Source organism: Oncorhynchus mykiss, chromosome 29 (assembly GCF_057628025.1).
Source record: "Oncorhynchus mykiss isolate SJ-2025 chromosome 29, ASM5762802v1, whole genome shotgun sequence".
Taxonomy (NCBI): domain Eukaryota; kingdom Metazoa; phylum Chordata; class Actinopteri; order Salmoniformes; family Salmonidae; genus Oncorhynchus; species Oncorhynchus mykiss.
This window is the reverse complement of record NC_143050.1, coordinates 26,104,767-26,132,566: the sequence shown is the minus strand read 5'-3', so window position 1 is coordinate 26,132,566 and position 27,800 is coordinate 26,104,767. Positions and strand designations below refer to the sequence as shown.

Below are 27,800 nucleotides of genomic sequence, written 5' to 3'. Positions count from 1 at the left end.
TTTGACATTGCAGACGACTAACAACTGACTCTTTGCAAATCACTTTGCATCATAAATAACTACTCATTATTATTTGTAGATCAGTCAGTCAATCACCATTCACCCACACTGCATCAAGGATTTGGTGCTCTCGAACATGGCCAATTTCTATTGTGAATGATTTAATCTCTCTCTAGAGCAACGGCGTGTTGAGCTCACAAAAAAAAAACTAAAAACTAAGTGGAATTAATGTTATTGAACCAACGTCAATCAGTTGTTTAATAAAATAAATATGAATTGCTCAGCACTAACACATACACACAAACACACATTAGGTTGGAGAGACTGGAGCAGAGGGCAGCTGCAGTGGAGCGCTCAATGAGCAGTTTAGTGGGTTAAGTTCCTTGCTCAAGGGAACATCGGCAATAGGTGGCACCTGAGATATTGATGCCAGCAACCCTCTGGGGCTACCGCTGCCCCCCTGCTGCCCCCATTGTATATGGGTGTAAAATAAATATGTAATTTTCCATCTCTTTACTAATCAGAGGCATGTAAAGTCATGTAAGCTGAAACGGGTTAACACAAAGTTGCACTATAAGGACACAAATGTCCACGTTGTTGGTGAATCACCATGAGAAAGACCTCCGAGTGGTATAAGGCAATATTAAACAATAAATGAAATGTGGGTAAAACAATTTCTCTGATAGTTGTGTGAGTTCTTCATTCAGGACTGTATCCATCACAGGCACAATCCCGTTTAGACTGTCTCTCAGAGTATCACAGCAACAGTTGGGCTATTGGGAAAATCTCCCTCGATTCAGCAATTATTTTAACAGTCTCAGTCAAAATGAATGGGGAAATTGCAGTAACAGTGTTCGGCTCTCATTTTTTTGTGACAAACAGCCCACAGGCCAGTCAAATTACAACCCTACCCCCTAATGATCAAGCCATACATCACATAGCTACCCAACTGGCTCATTAATTTAATTGGACACAAACTTGAGCCCGCCCAAACTCCCATCAAACCTCTGGCATTGGACCTTCCTGTCTCTCCATCTCTCCTCCTTGTAAATACGCCAACAACCAACCTCCTTCACACGTACTGTACATCAAATAAGTTACCTACAGAAGGCTACAGTATGTCAGCATGTTACTTTTAATAGGTGTGCCAATTAATCTACTACTGAGCATTCATTTTATTTCCTTTTTTGGGAAACACTTTATTTGAGGCTGTGTTTCAAGAATCATGATGAAGTGGTTTTACACGTGCTTGACTTCCTTTCCATAAACAAGCAGGTGCTGTGAACCTCCACACTTTTTTTTGCCAATCACAAATGTTAAAAAACTATCCCAAGATCAAAATAATCATCATCATGGAGAAAATAACAACATTGAGAATGTAGTGGTAAACGACTGCCGTCTGTCACCTTTGCTCTGTATCAATGTGTACGTGCTAATTAGCAGATATTCAATTGCTAAAAGCATGTTCACTATAAAGTCAAACTGAATCACATAAATAGTCAAAGTTAAGGGAGCTTATGAATCTGGAATCCTCACGGTGAGAAATTACATTTCAATTTTGCACTTCATTATGCAAAAATTATTATTATAAACTCAGCAAAAAAAGAAACGTCCTCTCACTGTCAACTGTTATTTTCAGCAAACTTAACATGTGTAAATTTTGTATGAACATAAGAAGATTCAATAACTGAGACATAAACTGAACATGTTCCACAGACATGTGACTAACATAAATTGAATAATGTGTCGCTGAACAAAGGGGGGGGGGGGGTCAAAATCAAAAGTAACAGTCAGTATCTGGTGTGGCCAAGTACTGAAGTGCAGCTCCTCCTCATGGACTGCACCAAATTTGCCAGTTCTTGCTGTGAGATGTTACCCCACTCTTCCACCAAGGCACCTGCAAGTTCCCGGACATTTCTGGAGGGATTGGCCTATCCCTCACCCTCCGATCCAACAGGTCCCAGACGTGCTCATTGGGATTGAGATCAGGGCTCTTCAATGACCATGGCAGAACACTGACATTCCTGTCTTGCAGGAAATCACGCACAGAACGAGCAGTATGGCTGGTGGCATTGTCATGCTGGAGGGTCATGTCAGGATGAGCCTGCAGGAAGGTTACCACATGAGTGAGGAGGATGTCTTCCATGTAACGCACAGCGTTGAGATTGCCTGCAATGACAACAAGCTCAGTCCGATGAGGCTGTGACACACCGCGCCAGACCATGACGGACCCTCCACCTCCAAATCGATCCCGTTCAAGAGTACAGACTTCGGTGTAACGCTCATTCCTTCGACGATAAACGCGAATCCGACATTCACCCCTGTTGAGACAAAACCGCAACTCATCAGTGAAGAGCACCCTTTGCCAGTCCTGTCTGGTCTAGCGATGGTGGGTTTCTGCCCATAGGTGACGTTGTTGCCAGTGATGTCTGGTGAGGACCTGCCTTACAACAGGCCTACAACCCCTCAGTCCAGCCTCTCTCAGCCTATTGCAGACAGTCTGAGCAATGATGGAGGAATTGTGCGTTCCTGGTGTAACTCGGGCAGTTGTTGTTGCCGCCATCCTGTACCTGTCCCACAGTTGTGATGTTCGGAGGTACCGATCCTGTGCAGGTGTTGGTACACGTGGTCTGCCACTGCAAGGACGATCAGCTGTCCGTTCTGTCTCCCTGTAGTGGTGTCTTAGGTGTCTCACAGTACGGACATTGCAATTTATTGCCCTGGACATGTTCACGCAGATTAGCAGGGACCCTGCGCATCTTTCTTATTTTTTTCCCCAGAGTCAGCAGAAAGGCCTCTTTAGTGTTCTAAGTTTTCATAACTGTGACCTCAATTGCCTACCGTCTGTAAGCTGTTAGTGTCTTAACGACCGGTTTTTACAAATGATCTTTGAAAGACAGGGTCCTGAAAAAGGGCCATTTCATTTTTTGCTGAGTTTATGTCTTACTACATTTCTTTCCAGAGGTTTTAAAGAGGTGACAGTAACTCACCATACAGCCTGTTGAATCGACTCTGCGGTCCGACACACACTTGAAGTTCTTCCTGCAGCCCCCGTTGTCCTGGGAACAGTCTCGGACCGGGCCGAAAGACGCCAGGAGATCATCTACTGCCTCAAAGTAAGTGGACATGATGGCCTCCTCCCTATGATGGACAGAGAAGAGGAAGACTGTCATCAATAGACTAATCAGAATAAAGCCTGAGCACTCAGCTGAACATGTGTCTGAGGATGTCCTAATATGGACAACACACTGGCGGTACTTCTGATGTATATGGAGGTTTGGTTAGTTGTACATAAAGAAAAGGAGATCAAATACAGGTGTGTTGAAGTTATTTTGGGGGGGGGGGATGCTTCAAGGTCCACATATCTATCATAAATCTCTGTATAATGTTATTATCACAATAGCCAAATCTGTATTAGCTGAATTTCCTATTCTGGTGACCCTTGTACTTCTGCAAAGGTTATACTAGCACTATCATATTGGTGCAAGAGAAATAATACTAGAATCATTCATTTGAATAAGAGAGAGATTGTCCCTTCTGTCCTTGGTGTGCAGTCTCATGACTTCTGTTTGGATATGTTGCTGCTGTGCTGTGGTCTGAGGGCAACTGGTACAGATGGAATTCAGCTATTCAAGTTGTATCTTAACTCAATCCCATTGTGGAATCCATCTCCAAAAGATATACTGGGATGTTTGGGCCATTGTTCAGAGAGAGAGGGGAGAGGGAGAAATAGTTGACCCTTGTATGCATTTACATTTACATCATGCGCTGCTGCTACTCTGTTTATCAATTCAATTCTATTTGCTTTATTGGCATGACATAACAACGTACATATTACCAAAGCATACATTGGAGATTTACAATATTGTCAACATTACAACATTAACAACAATAATCAAGGTTCGATACATTGAACAATAACAATAATATATCCTGATGCCTAGTCACCTTACCCCCTATACAGTACATACACTATACAATGCCTTTGGAAAGTATTAAGACCCCTTGTTACATTAAAGCCTTATTCTAAAATATATGTTTTTGAAAATCCTATGCAATCTACACACAATATCCTATAATGACAGAGCGAAAACAGACAACATTTTTGCAAATGTATATAAATATTAAAAATAATAATAATTTACATTAGTATTCAGACACTTTGCTTTGAGATTCGAAATTGAGCATCCTGTTTCCATTGATCATCATGAGATGTTTCTACAACTTCAATGTAGTCCACCTGTGGTGAATTCAAATGATTGGACACAATTTGGAAAGGCACACACCTGTCTATATAATGTCCCACAGTTGACAGTGCATGTCAGAGCAAAAACCAAGCCATGAGGTTGAAGGAATTGTCCGTAAAGCTCTGAGACAGGATTGTGTTGAGGCACAGATCTGGTGAAGGGTACCAATAAATGTCTGCAGCATTGAAGATCCTCAAAAACACAGTGGCCTCCATAATTTCTAAATGGATGAAGTTTGGAACCACCAATACTGGCCGCCTGGCCAAACTGATCGGGGTAGAAGGGCCTTGGTCAGGGAGACGACCAAGAACCCGATGGTCACTCTGACAGAGCTCGAGGTCCTCTGTGGAGATGGGAGAACCATCCAGAAGGACAACGATCTCTGCAGCACTCCACCAATCAGGCCTTTACGGTAGATTGGCCAGATGGAAGCCACTCCTCAGTAAAAGGCACATGACAGCCCGCATGGAGTTTGCCAAAATGCCATTTAACTCTCAGAACTTGAGAAACAAGATTCTCTGGTCTGATGAAACCAAGATTGAACTCTTTGGCTTGAATGTCAAGAGTCACGTCTGGAGGAAACCTTTCACCATCCCTACGGTGAAGCATGGTGGCGGAAGCATAATGCAGTGGCAATATTTTTCAGCGGCAGGGACTGAGACTACCGGTAGTCATAATTGAGAGATCCTTGATGAAAACCTGCTCCAGAGCACTCAGGACCTCAGACTGGGGTAAAGGTTCACCTTCCAACAGGACAATGACCCTAAGCACACAGCCAAGATAACTCAGGAGTGGCTTCAGGACAAGTCTCTGAGTGTCCTTGAGTGGCCCAGCAAGAGCCCGGACATGAACCCGAATGAACATCTCTGGAGAGACCTGAAAATAGCTGTGCAGTAACGCTCCCCATCCAACCTGACAGTTTGAGAGGATCTGCAGAAAAACTCCCCAAATACAGGTGTGCCAAGCTTGTAGAGTCATACCCAAGAAGAATAGATGCTGTAATCGCTGCCAAAGGTGTTTCAACAAAGTACTGAGTAAAGGGTCTGAATACTTATGTAAAGGAAATATTTCTGTTTAGTTTTAATAAATGTGCAAAAGATTCTAAAAACCTGTTTTAGCTTTGTCATTATGGGGTACTGTGTGTAGATTGATGAGGGGGAAAAAATGATTTAATCCATTTTAGAATAAGGCTGTAACATGACAAAATGTGGAAAAAGTCAAGGGGTCTGAATACTTTCCGAAGGCACTGTATATACAAAAGTATGTGGACACCTCTTGAAATTTGTGGATTCAGCTATGCCCATTGCTGATAGGTGTATAAAATCAAGCACACAGCCATGCAATCTCCATAGACAAACATTGGCAGTAGAATGGCCCGTACTGAAGAGCTCAGTGACTTTCAACGTGGAACCTTCATAGGATGTCAAATTTCTGCCCTACTAGAGCTGCCCTGGCCAACTGTAAGTGCTGTTATTGTGAAATAGAAATGTCTAGGACCAACAACGGCTAAGCCGCAAGGTGGTTGGCCACACAAGCTCACAGAATAGGACAGCCGAGTTCTGAAGCGCTTAGCCCGTAAAATGTGTCTGTCGTTGGTTGTAACCCTCACTACCGAGTTCTAAACTGCCTCTGGAAGTAACGTCAGCACAATAACTGTTAGTTGAGAGCTTCACTATCTGGCAGTTCGACGGACGAATATGGGTTAGGCGGATGCCAGGATAACTCTAACCCGAATGCATAGTGCATACTGTAAAGTTTGTTGGAGAAGAAATAATGGTCTGGGGCTGTTTTTGATGGTTCGGGCTAGGCCCCTTACTTCCAGTGTAGGGAAATCTTTACGCTACAGCATACAGTGACATTCCAGATGATTCTAGACTTCCAACTTTGTGGCAACAGTTTAGGGAAGGCCCTTTCCTGTTTCAGCATGACAATGCCCCAATGCACAAAGCGAGGTACATAAAGAAATTGTTTGTCGAGATCGGTGTGGAAGAAATTGACTGGCCTGCACTGCACAGAGTGCTGACCTCAACCCCTTTCGAACACCTTTGGGGTGAATTGGAACGCTGACTGCAAGCCAGGCCTAATCGGCCAACTTCAGTGCCCAACCTCACTAATGCTCTTCTGACTGAATGGAAGCAAGTCCCTGCAGCAATGTTCCAACATCTAGTGGAAAGCCTTCCCAGAAGAGTGGAGGCTTTTATAGCAGGAAAGGGATGACCAATATTAATGCCCATGATTTTGGAATGAGATCTTTGACGAGCAGGTGTCCACATACACTACATGACAAAAAGTATCTAAATATGGTATTGGAACTGTGAATAGCTTCTTGTATGTATATTTAGTGTAGCTTCTTACTTTCTCGTGTTCCTATTTCTTATTTTTATTTCTTGTGTGTTTTTGTTCTACCTTATTTAATTTTTGTGCTACATTGATATTGATTGCTGAATTGTTGGGTTTGGAGCTTGCAACAAAGGCATTTCATTATACTTGTGCATGTGACTTAAAACTTGGAACTTGAAATAGAGGCACACAAACACACAGAGATAGATAGAAGAATGGATTAAAAACTTGCCTTTCTTGAATCAACACTCCCTCTTGACTTTAAACAAAAAAAATCTGCGCTGACATTGCTGATAGCTACTTTATTGAGGAAAAATGTACTTACTATGACAGATATGTCCCATCTAGCTATCTTAAGATGAATGCACTAACTGTAAGTCTCTCTGGATAAGAGCATCTGCTAAATGTAAATATAAAATGAAAATGCCCAAGGACACTGGTTCCCTTGTGCAATACTAGAGGCAAGCAACAAAAGCATGCCTGGGTAGTTGGGTGAGATTGTGTCACCGTGTAACGAGCACCAGTTTGTTCAGAGCCATCAAAGCTGCCGTGCTAGTGCCTTTCCTCTGGCCTGTGGTGTTGGGGAGCAGGTGGGAGTCTGCAGGCGTGAAAGTGACAAGGGGGATTACGAATAGTGGCTTTTTGGTCCAGCCGCTTCCAAAGTCTCCTAATGTGTTTGGATATGATTTCCCATGGCCAGAGATCTGGCATAGCACGGGGGCCTGCCAGGGCCTGCCAGCTTAGGTACAGGGGGCTGCCTGATAGGCTGATGCCTGATAGCCCTCTGCTTTACACAGGTGTCTGTGCCCGCGCTTCCCAGCCCACAGGGAAATTCAAAAGTCATTAGAGGTGTAACGACAAATAATGAAGCCATCAGCACTCTCTGTGTTTAATCTGAGCTAAGACACAGTGCCATGCAGGCTTCAACATGGTAGTTAGTGCTAGCTGGCTGTCCTTTCTTAATTCTATACTGAACATAAATGAAACATTCAACAATTTCAAAGATTTTAGTTACAGTTCATAGAAGGAAATCAGTCAATTGAAATAAATTCATTAGGCCCTAATCTATGGATTTCACATGACTGGGCAGGGGCGCAGCCATGGGTGGGCCTGGGAGGGCATATGCCCACCAATTTAGGAGCCAGGTCCACCCAATAAGTATTAACAACAGAAATACTCCTCAGCATCCCCCCTCCTCTTCAGACGTTCCTGCAGGTGAAGAAGCCGGGTGTGAAGGTCCTAACCAGAATGGAAAGAGGAGTGGGAGGCCCCAGTGCACAATTGAGCAAGTGGACAAGTACATTAGTGTGTCTAGTTTGAGAAACAGATGCCTCACAAGTCCTTAACTGGCAGCTTTATTAAATAGTACCCGCAAAACACCAGTCTCAACGTCAACAGCGAAGAGGTGACTCTGTGATGTCAGGGAACTTTAACATTTCTACAAAGGTGATACAAAGTTTTCAAAAGAGACAATAAGGGCATCCATCTTTGCCCGTGCAAAACAATGAGTAGCCAACCACAACGACAATCTGCAGAGAAACACACACCCCAATAAGATACATCTTAAGGGGATATTGTTTTGAGCTCCTTCTTTATTGCATTCTTTCTCTAGAAAACAAAAAGCAATCTCGACCAACAGTAAAAGATGGTTTAGAAAAACCTGAAAAATAGGACACCGTGACAATATTGCAGTGTCTTATTTACTGTAGCCATACAGTATCACTGTGACAGACTTGGTTCACCTAGAGTTCTAATTCCAATCAGTATGGAAATGGTATGGTATGTGCGTAAGGAAATAGCTTAATTCTCTAAAGTTCACTGAAGCCCTACACATCTCTATATAAAGATGGTGCCCCTGTGGAATGTTTCCACTTTTGTATTCATTAGTGACATTATAGATTGCTAGCAATATGTCTTACAGCTATGGTTTCCTATTAAATTAACACTAGGCTTTCTGGTGATTTCACTGAAGCTCAAATACCCTACAGCTATTAAAACATGTAATTGACATTTTTATTCTATTTTCATCTCTCTACCTCCGCTCTGCTTGCAATAGGAAACACACACAGGCAACACATACACTTGCGCCAAACGCACACACACCCACCCACACACAGCAATTTCCAGTTGGACCACGTGTGAGAAAGTCATTTTGTGAGAAGAGTGTTGAGAGAGAGGGGAGGATGAGTTAGTGGTGAATGTGGCATGCAGGGAGCAATAGTTCATATAGTGGATATCATAATTCATGTGAAGGGTGAATTCTCGATGTATTTGGCCTGGCCTGCCCCCCTGCCGCGTCCTGACTCCCCAGGAAGGATTTGTGGGGAGATAAGGCCAAAGGTCAAAACAAAGGCTTAAATTATGCTGCATCCCCTAATGCACTTCACCTCTTCACCGTTTTCCACTGAGGTGGAATGTAAATAGAGACAAAAACAGTCCTACATTTTAATGAAACCAATATGGCTTCTCTCTGTGTGGTTTTAAACAATGGCAGGACCGATCTCCGAAAATAGCCCTTCATTCATATTTCCCCCCCCCTTAATCACAGTTATGACAAACTATCATTCCGGCCTTACATTCTTCTATGGAAAGTGAGTGGGTACACAATTTAGCAGGGTCAGTTCACGAGGAAGTGCGATCACGCACAATCACTGCAATTAAAATGTTCATGAAGTTGATGCGATGGCAATTTACTATGTATGAAGCTGTCATTTGTGAGGCATCGGGGGTAGGGGCTGATGGCATGTCGCGCACCGGGGCTAATTGAAGCACCGGAATGCTCCATCCATTAAGTTGCTAATAAAGCCAACAGGCACCGCCCGCTGGCATTGTCACATACAGCCGCTCTTTACGAGGTACAGCAGTCGCTCGAGAAAGAGGGGAAAAAAACATACACACATATAAAATGAGTGTCCAAAACATTAGGAACACCTTCATATTGACTTGCACCCCATTTTGCCCTCAGAACAGCCTCAATTCGTTGGAGCATGACATCTAAAAGGTGTGAAAGCGTTCAATTGGGATGCTGGCCCATGTTGACTCCAATGCTTCTCACAGTTGTGTCAAGTTGGCTGGATGTCCTTTGGGTGGTGGACCATTCTTGATACACACAGGTCACTGTTGAGTGTGAAAACCCCAGCAGCGTTGCAGTTCTTGACACACTCAAACCGATGTGCCTGGCACCTACTACCATAACCCGTTCAAAGGCACTTAAATATTTTGTGTTGCCCATTCACCCTCTGAATGGCACACATACACACACCTTCCATGTTTCAAATGTCTCAAGCTTCGTCTATACTGATTGAAGTGGATTTCACATGTGACATCAATAAGGGATCATAGCTTTCACCTGGATTCAGCTGCTCAGTCTGTCAGTGTGCATACACACACGCTACAAGTGGGGTTGAGGGCCCCACTTTGTGTACTATTAAGTGGTGCATTAAGGAGCTCACTCCTCAATGTTATAGCAGAGTGTTGCTAAGGAAGAAGAACGGTGTGTTAGCTCACCGCGGCACCGCAAGCCTTGCCTGACAATGTGTTAGGAGTGGAGAGAAATAATACGGACAACATTGCAACATGTCCCTCTGAGGAAAAAAGCTGAGGATTGATGGTCGCTTGTCGCTGGTCGCTGCCTGAATATGCAGTGTGCTTTTTAAAGGCTGGAGACATTAAGTTATTCAGTAGACATAACCTTGTGCAGTCTTGTCACAATAACTAACAACATTTGAATTGAGAAGTAGGTATTGTTGTTGTTTCTGTGGCAACCTTATATCATCAGCATTCAATCTCTACCTATTTCAATTCCTTTATACTTTCATGGGTTCGAGATTGGCTGAGGAAAAACCTAACCATCGTTAAAACTGAAAGCCAATGCTTTCAACAATGTTTTTGTCACCTGAATCTTTGTGCTGTAGCGCCAACTACTAAACTGCCAATCAAGCTTTAGTGAGAAATAAATAAGAAAAATTAGGCTAGATAATAAAACGAGAGATGAAGAAAGGGCCGATCCACCATTTATCTATGAACGTTGTTGGAAGTTTGAACTCTTTTCTTTCACTTTGGCTCTGAGACAAATCTGGTGCCGTATTACGAGTCCCTTGTCAGCCAACACTCAAACCAACTCAGCTTCTCCTTATGAAAAAAAATATAATGAAAAACAGAATGTGTGAAAAAATACATTGATATTTTCCACTGGGAAAACATGTTAGCTTGACCGGCAGTAGCTACATGTTTGGATGCTGGGACCACCTCTGGCTGCTTAACCAAGCATGGGTATTGAACTCCACATGCCCACTGTGGGGTGAGCGTGAGGATAAGGAACCCCTGTGGGACATGTGTTTTTCATAGAATAGGAACAAAAGGGTATTCTTTGGAACTGGGCCGTGGGGAATTGAGCACACAGGGAGGAAAAACGTGTACAGGAGAACAGACTGTGTGACAGGAAGATAGGTGCCACGCTGTGCTAACAAACCACACTTTCTAACGCTTTGTGTGTGGCACTCATATCGCATTGGCAATTAAGAGACACAAACAAATAAACAAGTGAAAAACACCTTGGGCATGTGCCAGTTAACATACCAAGAAGCCTCCAAAGTACACACACATGCCACTGAATGAGAACAATGGGATGCATATTGCAAATCCAATTATTTCAAGGGATGAAACTAGATTAAAATAAACTCATTTGGAAAGCAAAACAATAAGGCGTCCTGCCTTATGTAACATATTCAGCGTCCTGGAATAACCTTGTATGTCAATTTTTGTCTTTTATGTTCAATTTATGTTCAATTTATGAAAAGTTTACTTCTTGGAGATACTGTACAAGGTTTTTCCAAGACACTGATAATATATCTCTTCAACAGCACTTTCCACCAATAATTATGAATGTAGTTATGTAAGCCTTTATAAGAGCTCTTATAAGGAGCCAAAAGTTTTGTGAAAAGTTATTGTTATACAATGTGCTGAGGTGTGATGGAAGGGAATGTGCTCATATGATTCAAATAAGCTGTTAGCATTTCTTCTGACACAGGCTGTATCCATACTTAAAATGCCCCACCACAGCTATCCTCAAGCTAGCTAGTGTTTTAGTGGAATAATTGCTTGTTAAAAAATCTAGGCGGAGCTAGCCACTCTCTGCCTTAATGAATGATTAGAGTGAAACAGCTGCACATCAAGACAGACATCAAGGGGCTTAGCAACTCGGTTTGAAACCCAGTCTGGAGATTAATACTTTATTTTTAACAGCCTACACATACACAGAGTGGAACTGCTTCCAGAGTACATAAGAACAGAGCCCAGTTCTTTGGGAGAAAGCAAATAAAAGGAGAAGGGGTGTGTGGAGAGGAAGAGAGGGAGAGGAGAAATAGAGTGCAAGGATAACAAGACGAGGAACTAAAAGTGGATGAAGAGAAAGAGGGAGAAAGAACGGCAGCATGGGAAGTGCTATCAAACACATCATAGTGCGATTAAAACATACTCTGGTGTTCAGTCAGATAGCCAGAGGATATGTGATCTGGTTCCTGTGAAATTAAACGTCTTTCTTCTTCTATTGTGATATCTCTCCCAGTCTCACTGAGTCTTCACTGAGGGAAGACTGTGGCTCTGTATGGGCTTTCATGTGCAGCTGTGCACACAGCTTAGCAGTCGGGAGAAGGCCTGATTCCCCAAATTGCAGTCTAGGGACTCTGACAGCCTGTTCTGAGATAGCATCAAGCACACGCTCTTCAAAATCACAGACATTTTATTCAAAACAGCCTTGATGTTGTTGAGGAAATGAAAGCATGCTAAACTGACTGAGCATAATTAGCGTGAGCTGTACTGTAACAAGTTCAAGACAGCATTAATACTACATATTTAATATAAAAGCACATTTTCTTTAAGTGTTAAATTCTTATTTTAGTGTTTCATAACTTCCCCATTGTGTTGTGAAATACAATTGGCACTATAATACAATATTGCCATTGTTCAGGAAATTGGTCAAATTAGAAATATTTGTACAAAGGGTATGTTATGAGCATCCGTGTAAAAGGCATTGAGGACTATGCCATGATCTAAAACATTAAGTCCAATATCTCCATCTCAGTTACAATCTTTCAACAGTTGGCTGTACATCTTCTTCTCTATGAACAATATCCAGAGGGTGTCCCATTTTCCTCATCTAGATTTATTCTCCCTTCACACAGCAACTGTTTCCCTAGGCTTCCTATGATCACACCACCATGTTGAGTCAAAGCAGACCTTTGTTGAACAGAAGGGGTCTCTCTGGGAAGGACAGATACATATTAAACATAATGGCTTCAAACACAAACAAACAGAAGGGCGTCAAAAATAAAATTATTATGTATGAAATTCAGAGGCCAGTTCACACATAATCCAAATATATGGATTTTGTGTGAATTCAGGCAATTATACAATAAAGGAATGTTTGTAGCGTGATTAATGTAAGCTTTTTTTGTAATATTACACTTCATAATTCAAATAGCTTGTTTCACGCTAAAAGCTGTATGACTGAGTTTGAGAAGTTGAATTTTGGTTGCCTTTGAGCGATCTTGGTAATACCATAGAAATGGCTTGAGCATTTTAATGCGAGGGAGAGCGAGAGAGACTGTTTGTCATGGACGTCCTCCTCTTCATCTGAAGAGGAAAGGCGAGAAGGATCGAAGGACCAAAATGCGGCGTGGTATGTGTTCATCATGAATTTTAATAAAGAAAACACTGAAACACACTATACAAAAACAATAAACGAAATAACGACCGTGACGCTACAAATGAGAACTGTGCTGACACAAGCAATCAACATAGACAATCACCCACAAACAAACAGTGCAACCCAGGCTACCTAAGTATGATTCTTAATCAGAGACAACTAATGACACCTGCCTCTGATTGAGAATCATACTAGGCCGAAACATACAAATCCCCAAATCATAGAAAAACAAACATAGACTGCCCACCCCAACTCACGCCCTGACCATACTAAATAAATACAAAACAAAGGAAATAAAGGTCAGAACGTGACACTGGTATAGGCCCAATGCTACTGATATGACTCGAGGCTGAGACAAGAGGTGTTTGCACCCAAAAGTACAATCAAATAATATAGCTAGTAAAAATGAAAATAGCTGATGTATTCATACAGAGTAATTTCATAAGAATAGTTGTTGTAGTAATTGTAGTACTATTAGTAGCAGTAGTACTACTAGTACTACTAGTAGCAGTAGTAAATAAAATCGAATCAAATACACACGTTTAGCAGATGCAACAGATGCTATTGCGGGTGCAACAAAATGCTTATGTTTCTAGCTCCAACAGTAGTAGTAGTAGTAGAAGTAAAGCACTAAATAAAGCACTAAAATAAACTTCAGTTAATGCTAAACACGGCTACTAGAATCTTGACTAGAATGTATCATATTACTCCACTGCCAGCCTCTCTACACTGGCTTCCTGTTAAGGCAAGGGCTGATTTCAAGATTTTACTGCTAACTTACAAAGCATTACATGGGCTTGCTCCTACCTATCTTTCCGATTTGGTCCTGACGTACATACCTACACGTATGCTACGGTCACAAGACGCAGGCCTCCTTACTGTTCCTAGAATTTCTAAGCAAACAGCTGGAGGCAGGGCTTTCTCCTATAGAGCTTTTTTTAATGGAATGGTCTGCCTATCTCTAGCCTAGTGGTTAGAGTGTTGTACTAGTAACCAGAAGGTTGCAAGTTCAAACCCCTGAGCTGACAAGGTACAAATCTGTCATTCCGCCCCTGAACAGGCAGTTAACCCACTGTTCCTAGGCCGTCATTGAAAATAAGAATGTGTTCTTAACTGACTAGCCTAGTTAAATAAAGACAAACAAAAAAAAAATCCATGTGAGAGTTTTCCTGTTTTCAACTCTGTAGAGACAGCAGGAGTGGTAGATATTCTCTGAATTATTGGCTATGAAAAGCCAACTGACATTTACTCCTGAGGTGCTGACCTGTTTCACTCTCGACAACCACTGTGATTATTATTATTATTTAACCCTGCTGGTCATCTATGAACATTTGAACATCTTGGCCATGTTCTGTTATAATCTCCACCCGGCACAGCCAGAAGAGGACTGGCCACGCCTCATAACCTGGTTCCTCTCTAGGTTCCTTCCTAGGTTCTGGCCTTTCTAGGGAGTTTTTCCTAGCCACCGTGCTTCTACACCTGCATTGCTTGCTGTTTGGGGTTTTAGGCTGGGTTTCTGTACAGCACTTTGTGACATCGGCTGGTGTAAGAAGGGCTTTATAAATACATTTGATTGAATTTGATTGATAGTAGTACCTTACTGGTGGTTGATAGAACTGGAACAACATCAAGTCATTATAAATCAAACTGGCATACTTTATAATTATTATTTATATTTATTGTGTGTTTTTGTTCTACTTTATTTGTTGATGTATTTTTGATGGTACTACTGATATTGATTACTGCATTGTTGGGAATAAGCAAGCAGGAAGGCATTTCAGTATACTTGTGCACGTGACAACACAAACTTGAAACTGAATTATTTTTGACCGTATCTAGTCACAGCAGGAGAGCAAATATCCCCACTTGACTTCAGTCACTCACAGTCTTCCACTGGCTACCTCCTTATTCACTTTCTAGCAGGATAGCACATTACTTTGAAGCACCATATGGTGCATAATGCTATAGAACACAGAGGCACAACTACTACAATCATTTACAGATGCACTGCAAAATTGAATCTCAATCTATAAACATAGTATTTGAATAATGCAAGACATCATTCCGTCCTCTCATGTCACATCCTGTATAACAAGTCCTCCAGCTCTGGAGCGCAACTGTTCCTAGCTATCTGACTGTCCAAAATCACAACAACACACAGCCTTCTGCTTCTGCAATGTGCATGAATCATTTTCGTGACGTTGTCAGGCAACTCATCTATATGCTCACTCACTAAGATATGGCTATATTAATTTTCTGTCAAAATGCACGGTGCGAGAGCTAAAAGACCAAACATGGTCAACATCTTACATACAGGCTGCCTTACATATCTGGTGAGATTATTTCAAACATTCTTCTTCTTAGAGGTGGGCGATATGCCCCAAATATAATTTCACATTTTTGACAGTATAACGTTATTTTATGTTTTAATGGGACTCTCTCATCTGTTTAATACTGTTAAATCAAACTTCAACCAAAAATCAATTTCTGCATTTCCTTCACTCATTTGTTATCATTTCCACACTATTCCCCATTTGTTTTGTCTTTGTATTTTGTGAAAAAGTCACTTTTCATTTATAAGAATAATTATTATTTTACAGTATTTTCAATGGATTCAATGGCAGTTCTTACTTTCACCACAAGGTGTATTCTGCCGATTTCTAAGGTGCATTTGGTACCTGCACTGCAGCACAGACAAGATGCATGGCAAAAAAGTACATGTGCGCACCATTGGCAACACAGCCTCACAGGCACTATTCATGACAAAAACATTTACATGTGCGCACCATCGGCAGCACAGCCTCACAGGCACTGTTTATGACAAAAACATTTACATGTGCGCATCCAACGTTCTTGCTAGCAAATTAGCAGCTCTCAACTGTTAGCAGTCCCTTTCTGGCGGGTAAGAACGGATGATTTTCATCATTATTACATTAAACAAACCAAACACTGATATATTGTTATGTAAGGTAAAGTACAAATCCAAGCTGGTCCGTGCATGTAGTAAAATATGGTTTTACTCCCCAGCCCTTCTCCAGACTTTGTTAAAAAAATCTGTTTCATATAAAGGTTGACTGAACTGCAGTTAGTACAAAAGGAATTTAATCTTTATCTCAAGCTAGTACTGAGTAATACAGTGAGTTGGTCACTCTCTATTCAAAGCACATCTCCTCACTTATATAAAATAAATCAATATGAGAGAGAATGACCAAGCCAGGAACAGTCACACATAAGCAGACTCCCAGGGCCGCCCGTGCGGTTGCTTCTTGATGTTTTGTAAAATTTGTTTCTAGCGGCAGTGGGGATGACCTATTAAAGTGGCCTCTTCCAATCATTTCCCTGACCCACTATCAGGAGCTGCTACTCACTTCCCTGTCGTGCCACTAGCACGGTGTGCACTGCACTGCACCGGTGTTGATGTTTCCCTGGACTTGTATCTGAGTGTACATGTCCCTACGCCTTTTAATAAGCCCTGGTGCAAAACAAGGTTTGGCTCAACAGCACTTATGTTGTATATCAACAGGTTCTAATCATTAATAATTATGGCTGGCATTGGTAAACATGGTAATCACTTCAAGGTCCTTTCTCTTCAAAGATCTCTCCCGCTCTCTTGTTGTCTTGTACTTTCTCTCTCCCTCTCCTCTATATCTCACTTTCCTTTTTCTCTTTGTCTTTCGCTCTCGTGGTATTACTATGCTTGAAGGAACTTGAGTTCAATTACAAAACCAGCACAGCTTCAGCCCTGCAGATAATTCTAGCCCAAAGTGGCACTGATATATACGATGTCTGTTGTTTAAACTGTGATGTGTTGTTTGGGTACTGAGGACAGAGAGCAGATGGCATTTCAATGTACCAGTAGAAGTCCCATATGTTATGTTGTGAATAAAGCCATTAATGACAAAAATCCATTGCTAGTTATAGGGAATAATGGATCATAATAGTTTTTTTTAATGGAAAACACTTTTTGGATCGTGTAGCAGTGCTGTATTTAAAGATGCCTCAAAAACGTCTATTTCTGCTATTCCCTTCTTGTTTCAAAACAGGTAATGTACTTAACTCCATTTAAAGTCCCATCTTTCGAACTGCATTAAATAAATAAATGAGGTATATTAGTTTCCAAGGAAACAGGTTCCAACATTGTGAGGAAACAATATGTATGTAATATGCTCTCACCACAAAGCTGAACACATAACAGTAGAAACTATTTACTTCACTATTTGGGAAAGACTCTAACGAAATGCCAGTATGAGTCAGAAATAAATTTTTGGCCTTGAGAAAATATAACCATATTAGCACCCATGGAGAGGGAGCCCTGAAGCAATGGTCAAAATAAAATACAGAGTTTACATGTTGACATCCATTATTAGATCCAATCTACTAATCTGGGTGGATTAGATGAAATTCATCAATGATGCTTGAGAGGACCTCCTCTCATACCAGCAATACTGAACAAATCCAATTAAAATGCACCAGAACCAGGGCTCTGAAATGTGGGTTAAGCCAAGTGATGCAGTGCAAGCAATAGACAACAATGTTACCTGTTGTTAGAGGACGCTGAAAATACTGTGTTTTTGAAAACTCTCAAGATTTGTGGGTAGGTGAAAGGAGTGGAACTTCCAAGTGCACCACTTCCAACTTTGAAGATTCACTATTCATTACAGACTATTCATATAACATTCAGAAAGTATTCAAAATGCTTGATTTATTGCACATTTTGTTGTTACACCCTAAATTCAAAATATATATTTTTTTCACCCATCTATGCACAATACCCCATACTGACAATGTGAAAACATGTTTTTAGAAATGTTTGCAAATGCATTAATATCTAAATGACATACAGTACCAGTCAAAAGTTTGAACACACCAACTCATTTCAGGATTTTTCTTTATTTATACATTGTAGAATAATAGTGAAGACATCAAAACTATTAAATAACACACACGGAACCGTGTAGTAACCCAAAAAGTTTAAACAAATCAAAATTTATTTGAGATTCTTCAAAGTAGCCACCCTTTACCTTGATGACAGCTTTGCACACTGTTGGCATTCTCTCAACCAGCTTCATGAGGAACGCTTTTTCCAACAGTCTTGAAGGAGTTCCCACATTTGCTGAGCACTTGTTGGCTGTTTTTCCTTCACTCCACGGTCCAACTCATCCCAAACCCTCTTAATTGGGTTGAGGTCGGGTGATTGTGGAAGCCAGGTCATCTGATGCAGCACTCAATCACTCTCCTGCTTGGTCAAATAGCCCTTATAGCCTGGAGGTGTGTTTGGAGTCAGTTTCCTTGAAAAACAAATGATAGTCCCACTAAGCGCAAACCAGATGAGATGGCGTATTGCTGCAGAATGCTGTGGTAGCCATGCTGGTTAAGTGTGCCTTGAATTCTAAATAAATCACTGACAGTGTCACCAGCAAAGCACCCCCACACCATCACACCTCTTCCATGCTTCACAGTGGGAGTTACTCTGCATCTCACAAAGACACAGTGTTTGGATCCAAAAACCTACCATTTGGACTCATCAGACCAAAGGACAGATTTTGACAGTCTAATGTCCATTGCTCATGTTTCTTGGCCCAAACATGTCTCTTCTTCTTATTGGTGTCCTATATGTGCACGCCCAATTTTTCAGTTTTTGATTTATTAAAAAAGTTTGAAATATCCAATAAATGTTGTTCCACTTCATGATTGTGTCCCACTTGTTGTTGATTCTTCACAAAAAAATACAGTTTTATATCTTTATGTTTGAAGTCTGAAATGTGGCAAAAGGTCGCAAAGTTCAAGGGGGCCGAATACTTTCGCAAGGCACTGTACCTGCTGGAGTTCGTGCTACGGGTGGGTGTTGTTATCGTGACCAGTGGATTTAGTTTCTTTCATCACATTTCCAGTGGGTCAGAAGTTTACATACACTCAATTTGTATTTGGTAGTATTGCCTTTAAATTGTTTAACTTGGGTCAAACGTTTCGGGTAGCCTTCCACAAGCTTCCCACAATAAGTTGGGTGAATTTTGGATCATTCCTACTGACAGAGCTGGTGTAACTGAGTCAAGTCTGTAGGCCTCCTTACTCGCACACACTTTTTCAGTTCTGCTCACAAACTTTCTGTAGGATTGAGGTCAGGGCTTTGTGATGGCCACTCCAATACCTTGGCTTTGTTGTCCTTAAGCCATTTTGCCACATCTTTGGAAGTATGCTTGGGGTCATTGTCCATTTGGAAGACCCATTTGCGACCAAGTTTTAACTTCCTGACTCATGTCTTGAGATGTTGCTTCAATATATCCACATAATTGTCCTGCCTCATGATGCATTCTACTTTGTGAATTGCACCAGTCCTTCCTGCAGCAAAGCAACACCACAACATGATGCTGCCACCCCCGTGCTTCACGGTTGGGATGGTGTTCTTCAGCTTGCAAGCCTCCCCCTTTTTTCTCCAAACATAACTATGGTCATTATGGCCGAACAGTTATATTTTTGTTTCATCAGACCAGAGGACACGTCTCAAAGTACGCTCTTTGTTCCCAAGTGCAGTTGTAAACCGTAGTCTGGCTTTTTAGGGCCGTTTTGGAGCAATGGTTTCCTCCTTGCTGAGCAGCCTTTCAGGGTTTGTCAATATAGGACTTGTTTTACTGTGGATATAGACTATTTTGTACCTGTTTCCTCCAGCATCTTGTTCAGGTATTGATTTGCACTTTTCGCACCGAAGTACTTTCATCTCTAGGAGACATAATGCGTCTCCTTCCTGAGCCGTATGACGGCTGCTTGTTCCCATGGTGTTTATAATTGCGTACTATTGTTTGTACAGATGAACGTGGTACCTTCAGGTGTTTGGAAATAGACTTGTGGAGGTCTACAATTATTTTTCTGAGGTCTTGGCTGCTTTCTTTTGATTTTCCCATGATGTCAAGCAAAGAGGCACTGGGTTTGAAGTTAGGTCTTGAAATACATCCACAGGTGCACCTCCAATTGACTCAAATTATGTCAATTAGCCTATCAGAAGATTCTAAAGCCATGACATCATTTTCTGGAATTTTCCAAGCTGTTTCAAGGTACAGTCAACTTCTGTATGTAAACTTCTGACCCACTGGAATTGTGATACAGTGAATTATAGGTGAAATAATCTGTCTGTAAACAATTGTTGGAAAAATTACTTGTGTCATGCACCAAGTAGATGTCCTAACTAACTTGCCAAAACTATAGTTTCTTAACAAGAAATTTGTGGAGTGGCTGAAAAACAAGTTTTAAAGACTCCAACCTAAGTATATGTAATCTTCTAACTTCAACTGTATCTTGCATTACTCATCTTATATGTATATAACGTATTTTATACCATCTATTGCATCTTGCCTATGCTGCTCGGTCATTGCTCATCCATGTTTATATTCTTATTCCATTACTTTACTTGTGTATATTAGGTAGTTGTGAAATTGTTAGATTACTTGTTAGATATTGCTGCACTGTCGGAACTAGAAGCACAAGCATTTCGCTACACTCGCAATAACATCTGCTAACAATGTGCATGTGACCAATAAAATGTGATTTCACTTGTACTCTACATAGAAAATAGAAAAACTAAAGAAAAACCATGCGGAAAAAAATACCTTTTTGACTGGTACTGTAATTATTCACACTCCTGAGTCAATATTTTGTAGAAGCACCTTAGGCAGTGATTACAGCTGTGTCTTTCTGGGTATGTCGCGAAGAGCTGTGCAACATGTATCCATTATTCTTGTAAAAAATATTCAAGCTCTGTCAAATTGTTTGTTGATCATTGCTAGCAACAATTTTCATATCTTACCATATATTATCAAGTATATTTATTTGAAACTCGGCCACTCAGGAACATTCACTGCCTCCTTGGTTAGCAACTCCAGTGTAGATTTGGCCGTGTGTTTTAGATTATTGTCCTGCATGCCTCATGGTGAAATCCCTGAGAGGTTTCCTTCTCGGTCACTGAGTTAGGAAGGACGCCTGTATCTGTTGAATATTTAATAACTTAGCCAAGCTCAAAGGGATATTCAATATCTGCTTGATTAATTTTGACCTATCTACCAATAGGTGTCCTTTGCAATCAATGCATTGAAAATCCTCCTTGGTCTTTGTGGATGAATTTGTGTTTGAAATTCAATGCATTATACAATCATGTTGCACACATAGTCCATTCAAAGGATTATGTGGCTTGTCAAGCACATTTTTACTCCTGAACTTACTCAGGCTTCCCATAACAAAAGGGTGAATACTTAATGTCTCAAGACATTTCAGCTTGACATTTTTCATTAATTTGTAAAATGTTGAAAAACATAATCCCACTTTGACGTTATGGGGTATTGTGTGTAGGGCAGTGACAAAAAATATATATATTTAATACATGTTAAATTCAGGCTGTTACACAACAAAATGTGGAAAAAGTCAAGAGGTGTGAATACTTTCTGAAGGCACTGTAGCTCTCCACATTTATTATATAGAAAATGGTTTTGTTTAACTCCAATGCATTTTGAAGGCCATGGTAAAGTGCTTGGAATGGCTCAGCAGCTTTGTTTGAGTGTAGGTGGTGTTTCGCCAATTTGTTTGTGTGGATGCAGTCAATGCGCAAGTGAATAACTTACCTATTTGAACTGACAGCACTGCATTTCTTTTGTTGCTTATACAGTATATACCATTTGTGTCTGAAATCATACTGAATAGTACAGAATATATGCATTTCACACCTCACATATGGTAAGATTAAATAGGCTTTATAATGAAAACTCAAAGGATGGAGGAAAAAGAGGGGGAAGAAAGAGGACAGGCCTTGTCCCTTACTGCAGCATCATTCAGTCTTCATTGTTAACTGTACAGATTCAGATTTCAATGTAAAGTCCTCCAGGTATCACCTCAATTCCAGACATAAAAAAGCAAGGCCACAGTGGGGAAACATTTGTGAGGTTTTTCTGCCTCTAGGGGCATTGAAGAGTAGAGTAGAGACAGGTTACACGGTCCTGCAGACTTGCTCCGGCCAAACACTATTCCACACCCACATACCTTAGTTTCTTCTCCGCAATGAGTCTGGATCTGAGTACCTCCCTGATGATTTCTAGAATGGAAATCCATTCTAGACTCTCTGATTCATCCCATAAACCAAAAGGTTGGGTTAGAGCAAGAACATGATTAATTGACTTTGATACTCTGATTTGTTAGAGATGATCCAATCGCTCATTACTTTGATTTTTACCCCTCATTTTACCCCCACACCCCTCATTTTAACATCACCATAAACAACTTATATTGCAAGAACTACTCTAAAAAGTATTTTCAAATATCTATTTCAATATACTGGTCTGTGACTAGTATTTTGGTAAGAAGATAAAAACTATTTCACAGTTCTCATGAGAAAGGAAAATAATAAGCCATGTTGTCTATTTATGCCGTGTAGTGTTTGCGTTTGCAGGGTAGGCAGATTACGTCATAAAACTAGTGCGTCAATTTCTTATTTGATTCTATCATTGCCTGCCTTGTAAATGGCTCCTGGAATAGCAAAGAGAAAATGGAATAACAACAATCAATCCACATAAACTCAGCAAAAAAAGAAACGTCCTCTCACTGTCAACTGCATTTATTTTCAGCAAACTTAACATGTGTAAATACTGGTATGAACATAACAAGATTCAACAACTGAGACACAAACTGAACCAGAAATTGAATAATGTGTCCCTGAACAAAGGGGGGGTCAAAATCAAAAGTAACAGTCAGTATCTGGTGTGGCCACAAGTTGCATTTAGTACTGTAGTGCATCTCCTCGGAGGAGGAGACTGCACCAGATTTGCCAGTTCTTGCTGTGAGATGTTACCCCACTCTTCCACCAAGACGCCTGCAAGTTCCCGGATATTTCTGGGGGGAATGGCTTTAGCCCTCACCCTCCGATCCAACAGGACCCATACATGCTCAATGGCATTGAGATCCGGGCTCTTCGCTGGCCATGGCAGAACACTGACATTCCTGTCTTGCAGTAAATCATGCACAGAATGACCAGTATGGCTGGTGGCATTGTCATGCTGGAGGGTCATGTCTGGATGAGCCTGCAGGAGGGGTACCACATGAGGGAAGCGTTGAGATCTGCAATGGCAACAAGCTCATTCAGATGATGCTGTGACACACCGCCCCAGACCATGATGGACCCTCCACCTCCAAATCGATCCCGCTCCAGAGTACAGGCCTCAGTGTAACGCTCATTCCTTCGACGATAAACGCGGATACGATCATCACCCCTGGTGAGACAAAACTGCGACTCGTCAGTGAAGAGCACTTTTTGCCAGTCCTGTCTGGACCAGCGAAGGTGGGTTTGTGCCCATAGGCAACGTTGTTGCAGGTGATGTCTGGTGAGGACCTGCCTTACAACAGGCCCACAACACCTCCGTCCAGCCTCTCTCAGCCTATTGCGGATTGTGAGAGTGACTGTGCGTTCCTGGTGTAACTAGGGCAGTTGTTGCCGCCATCCTGTACCTGTCCCACAGGTGTGATGTTCAGATGTACCGATCCTGTGCAGGTGTTGTTACACATGGTCTGCTACTGCGAGGACGATCAGCTGTCCATCCTGTCTCCCTGTAGCGCTGTCATAGGCGTCTCACAGTACGGACATTGCAATTTATTGCCCTGGCCACATTTGCAGTCCTCATGCCTTCTTGCAGTATGCCTAGTTATTTGGATTTTTATGAATTATCTTTGGAAGACAGGGTCCTGAAAAAGGGACGTTTCTATAGTCAATGACTGTTCCATTTCCATTTGAGGCTGGTCCACTGCAGGCAGTAGTATATGGCAGAGAAATGCCCTCAGCCAAAGGAATCAGACAAGATATGTGTAGAGGAGACCGAGAAGCAAGTACAGGCAGGAACAGCGTCTAGACAGGGAAAAAATAATGACATTAATGCTGACACAGGGAATAAACTGAGGAGCAGACAGATATTTAGGGGGTAATCAACAAATGAATGGAGGCCAGGTGAGTCCAGTACTGCGCAGCTACGCGTAATGATGGTGACAGGTGTGCTTAATGAAGGGCACTCTGGCGCCAGAGAGGGGGAGTGGGAGCAGGCGTGACAGAATGAGGATTTTAGCTTCCCCTTGAAGGCAAATAATGTGATAAAAAGACATGTAATATTAAAATAGCAAGTGTATAACAATGTCTGCACTACTGTAAATATGACAGGTGGAAAAGGAAAATGGAAAGATGTCCTTAAAGATACAATTGATAAGGAAGATTCTAAAAAATAAACAAATATATATCTTGAAAGCACTTCAGAAATGTACCTCCAGCAAGTAACCTTTCATACTCCCTGCCCTCTACCCAATCTGTGCAGTCCTAGAAAAACCCAAATGCAGCATATAAAACCACCCTGCTATATATAGCCCCTTCTCATTCTGTACCTGGCCAAGTCAAATTTCTCTGCTCTGACACACACAAACCCACATACACACGCACCTGCACACACACACGGTATGTGGGACCTCTCGTCAGCACTCCCTTGGGGGCGCTGCCACTCTTAACTCTTATCTCTTATCTGCCCTTACTAGCACCGGTTTAAAGTTAATAAATAATCATTAGTCATGTGTTCCCTCGCATAGCCCTGTCATGCTTTACGCACCTACGGCACAATCACACTGAAATGCTTCACAGTAGCACCTTGCTGAAAGCCAACAAATCTGCCCTTAGCCTGGGTCTCTCTCTCTCCCTCAAACCCCCCCTCTCTCTTTCTCTCTCTCAGATTCTCTCTCTCCCACATGCACACACCCCATTCTCGCTTTCTCTTTATTTTTGGCAGCTCTCTTTTCTAGGCTAGCTTGCATCCTGCAACAGTAACACATGGCTTTCTGTGCGTCATCTGAGCTTGACTTACACACAAAGCATTGACAAATGACTCCTAAATTCTGAAGAAAATACTGAGGGAGGAAGGTGAGCTGCTACAGAAAGAAATAATGGGTTGTGTGGCCGTGTGGAGAATGATAACACTTCTCCTCACACATGGCTGAGCTTCTATAGTGAAAAAAATGAACTTGATGCAAAGACAGCTAATGCAAAATCTTCTAAAATAAAAACATAACACAAATAGGAGTCATCCAAATACATGCACTGCCCTATGTTGTACTACACAATGTTCGGAAGAGCTTGCATTTGAAATTAGTAATTGTTCTACGTCACATAATACATCAAATGTAACTGGCTGTATATGATCAATGAGGCTGTCCTACCCTTGAGCTTGTGTCATGTGTCAGAGAATACTGATCAATTAAATACAGGTAGTCTACTTCTAAAGCCATTATTATGTCAGGAATATCCTTTCTGGCACATAGTGCAGATGCTGGCTGCAGTAGCATCTTAACAGTTACTCTAATCTACTTGTTATTAATCTGTGATCTGGCCTTCCCCCTACTGGGTGATGAATCACATGACTAACGCTGGGACTAACGTTAGAGCAGTACCCGTGCAGTGACTCCGTTAATTGGTGTGCCACACACTTGATTAATGCATTTGTTCCTGCTCGGCCTGAGTCTCATCAGATACTTTTGTCAGATTGGGAGTGCATAACCCAATCCCATTCTTTCTTTAATCTTAATAGAAAGCTCTGGGATGAATGAAACCGAAGTGATAAAACAAAGATTGATCAAAGGTCCTTTAGTTTGATTGTGGGTGGCCCATAAAGCATATTTTTCGACAGAGGTTTAAAATTAAAAGTTGGTTTATTCATTTGTTTTGGTCCCAGGTGCCGATTTCCTGAGGTAGCCTATGACCTTGCAAGGGATTGTGGGAGATGGAGTGTTTGAGGTGGACTGGGCTATCCCTCACCAGTCCGGGCTGCCATAGACCTCTCCACGTTATCAGCAACCTGGTATTAACAGAGCACTGGTCTATGAGCACAATTCAAAAGCTTGAAGTGCCATTGATTGGAAGATTCATGAAGTGGTTTTTCAACAGCCTGGTCTTATTTGGCTCAGCTGGAAGAAACATTTAAAATAAAACCAATCTCTGTTTTGTTGGGGTGATGATTCATTGAGGTTTGTGATGAGCCAATCAGATTGTAGACCAGGTGAGCCACACCCAACACAGCCCAGATTGACTGCAACCCAATCAAAATCTAGCCCAGAGAAGTCTGGAATACGGTATTTTAACAGGGTAAGGCATTTTCCCGTGTAATCTGATCACGAAAAAACTGCAATGGAATTTCTCTCACCCCAACATGTTTTATGGAATTACGGTTTGTTGGCTGATTCAATTGCAAACCCAACAATAGTGAGCAAGAGTAATGGTGTGTTTTTGTAGGCACTAACTCTACCATGGCTCGCTGGCCAAAGTCTATAGGGAAATTAATGACGTTTTTGTAGGGTTTTTGGATAATCGCAGAAAATAAGGTCTGCGGTAAACACAGGCTTAGGAGATCGTATACATTTTGTTCTACGATATAATCTTAATTGGCTAACATATAACTTTCTGTGAAAGTACATAAAAAAGCACAAAGCACATAAAGGATTCATAATTAATAAAGGTCATGTTAACTGACTGATATCTCATATAACAAAATGTATAAGATCTCAAAAGCCTGTATTATCCAGACCTTATTTTTCGTAATTTATCCCAAAACCCTATTATTTCCCCATTAATATTCTCCATAGGAATGGCTGCACAAACCAGAGGTAACTCGTTACCTGTTTGCATGCCTACAAGCTGGCGAACTCTATAACCCCTTGAATACAGTACACAGAGTACCTCCGGTATTCTTTAAAGGCAACCCGCTTGGTATTCAGCTTCCAATGGCATAGCTGACTGAAGGTCACTCAGGCTAGCATGTATAGCGTAGTGTTTGTGAGGGTATCGATCAGCTGATCTAATCGTACATCACAGTGGCTAGAGATGGCTAATAAGAGGAGATTGTCAGAGAAAGCCTCTGTCCTCTCCTACATACAGTACAAGTGGGTATATAATTGGTAAAGGAGCTCAACGGAGAGTGGGTGAAAACCGTGTACAGTATCTCCTTCATATTCCATGTTAATGTTATGCAGTCAAATGTATTGTAGCAGTGATGTGGAGATGTAGAGATGATTACCTTGGGTAGTGAAATAAATTGTTATAGTTGCATCACAATGTGTCCATCACAGGTGTAGTATGACCACAATTACCAAAAACCATCTTTAAGATACAGTGCCTTGCGAAAGTATTCAGCCTCCTTGAACTTTGCGACCTTTTGCCACATTTCAGGCTTCAAACATAAAGATATAAAACTGTATTTTTTTGTGAAGAATCAACAACAAGTGGGACACAATCAGGAAGTGGAACGACATTTATTGGATATTTCAAACTTTTTTAACAAATCAAAAACTGAAAAATTGGGCGTGCAAAATTATTCCCAGCCCTTTCACACCTGGACATAAGGAACACCTATGTGAGAGTGCTATTCATTGACTACAGCTCAGCGTTCAACACCATAGTGCCCTCAAAGCTCATCACTAACCTAAGGACCCTGGGACTAAACACCTCCCTCTGA

The 27,800-nt window shown here is 41.4% G+C and overlaps 1 protein-coding gene across 2 annotated transcripts in view; it reads right to left on the bottom strand.

Annotated features, from left to right (window-relative positions):
• LOC110509815 (astrotactin-2) overlaps positions 1-27,800 on the bottom strand; it is a 471,341-nt gene that overhangs the window by 214,430 nt on the left and 229,111 nt on the right. For both annotated transcript variants that reach the window (XM_036967227.2, XM_090226889.1), the window contains exon 11: positions 2,991-3,141. In XM_036967227.2, the coding sequence (XP_036823122.2) occupies positions 2,991-3,141 (151 nt within the window). The remainder of the gene's footprint in view (positions 1-2,990; positions 3,142-27,800) is intronic.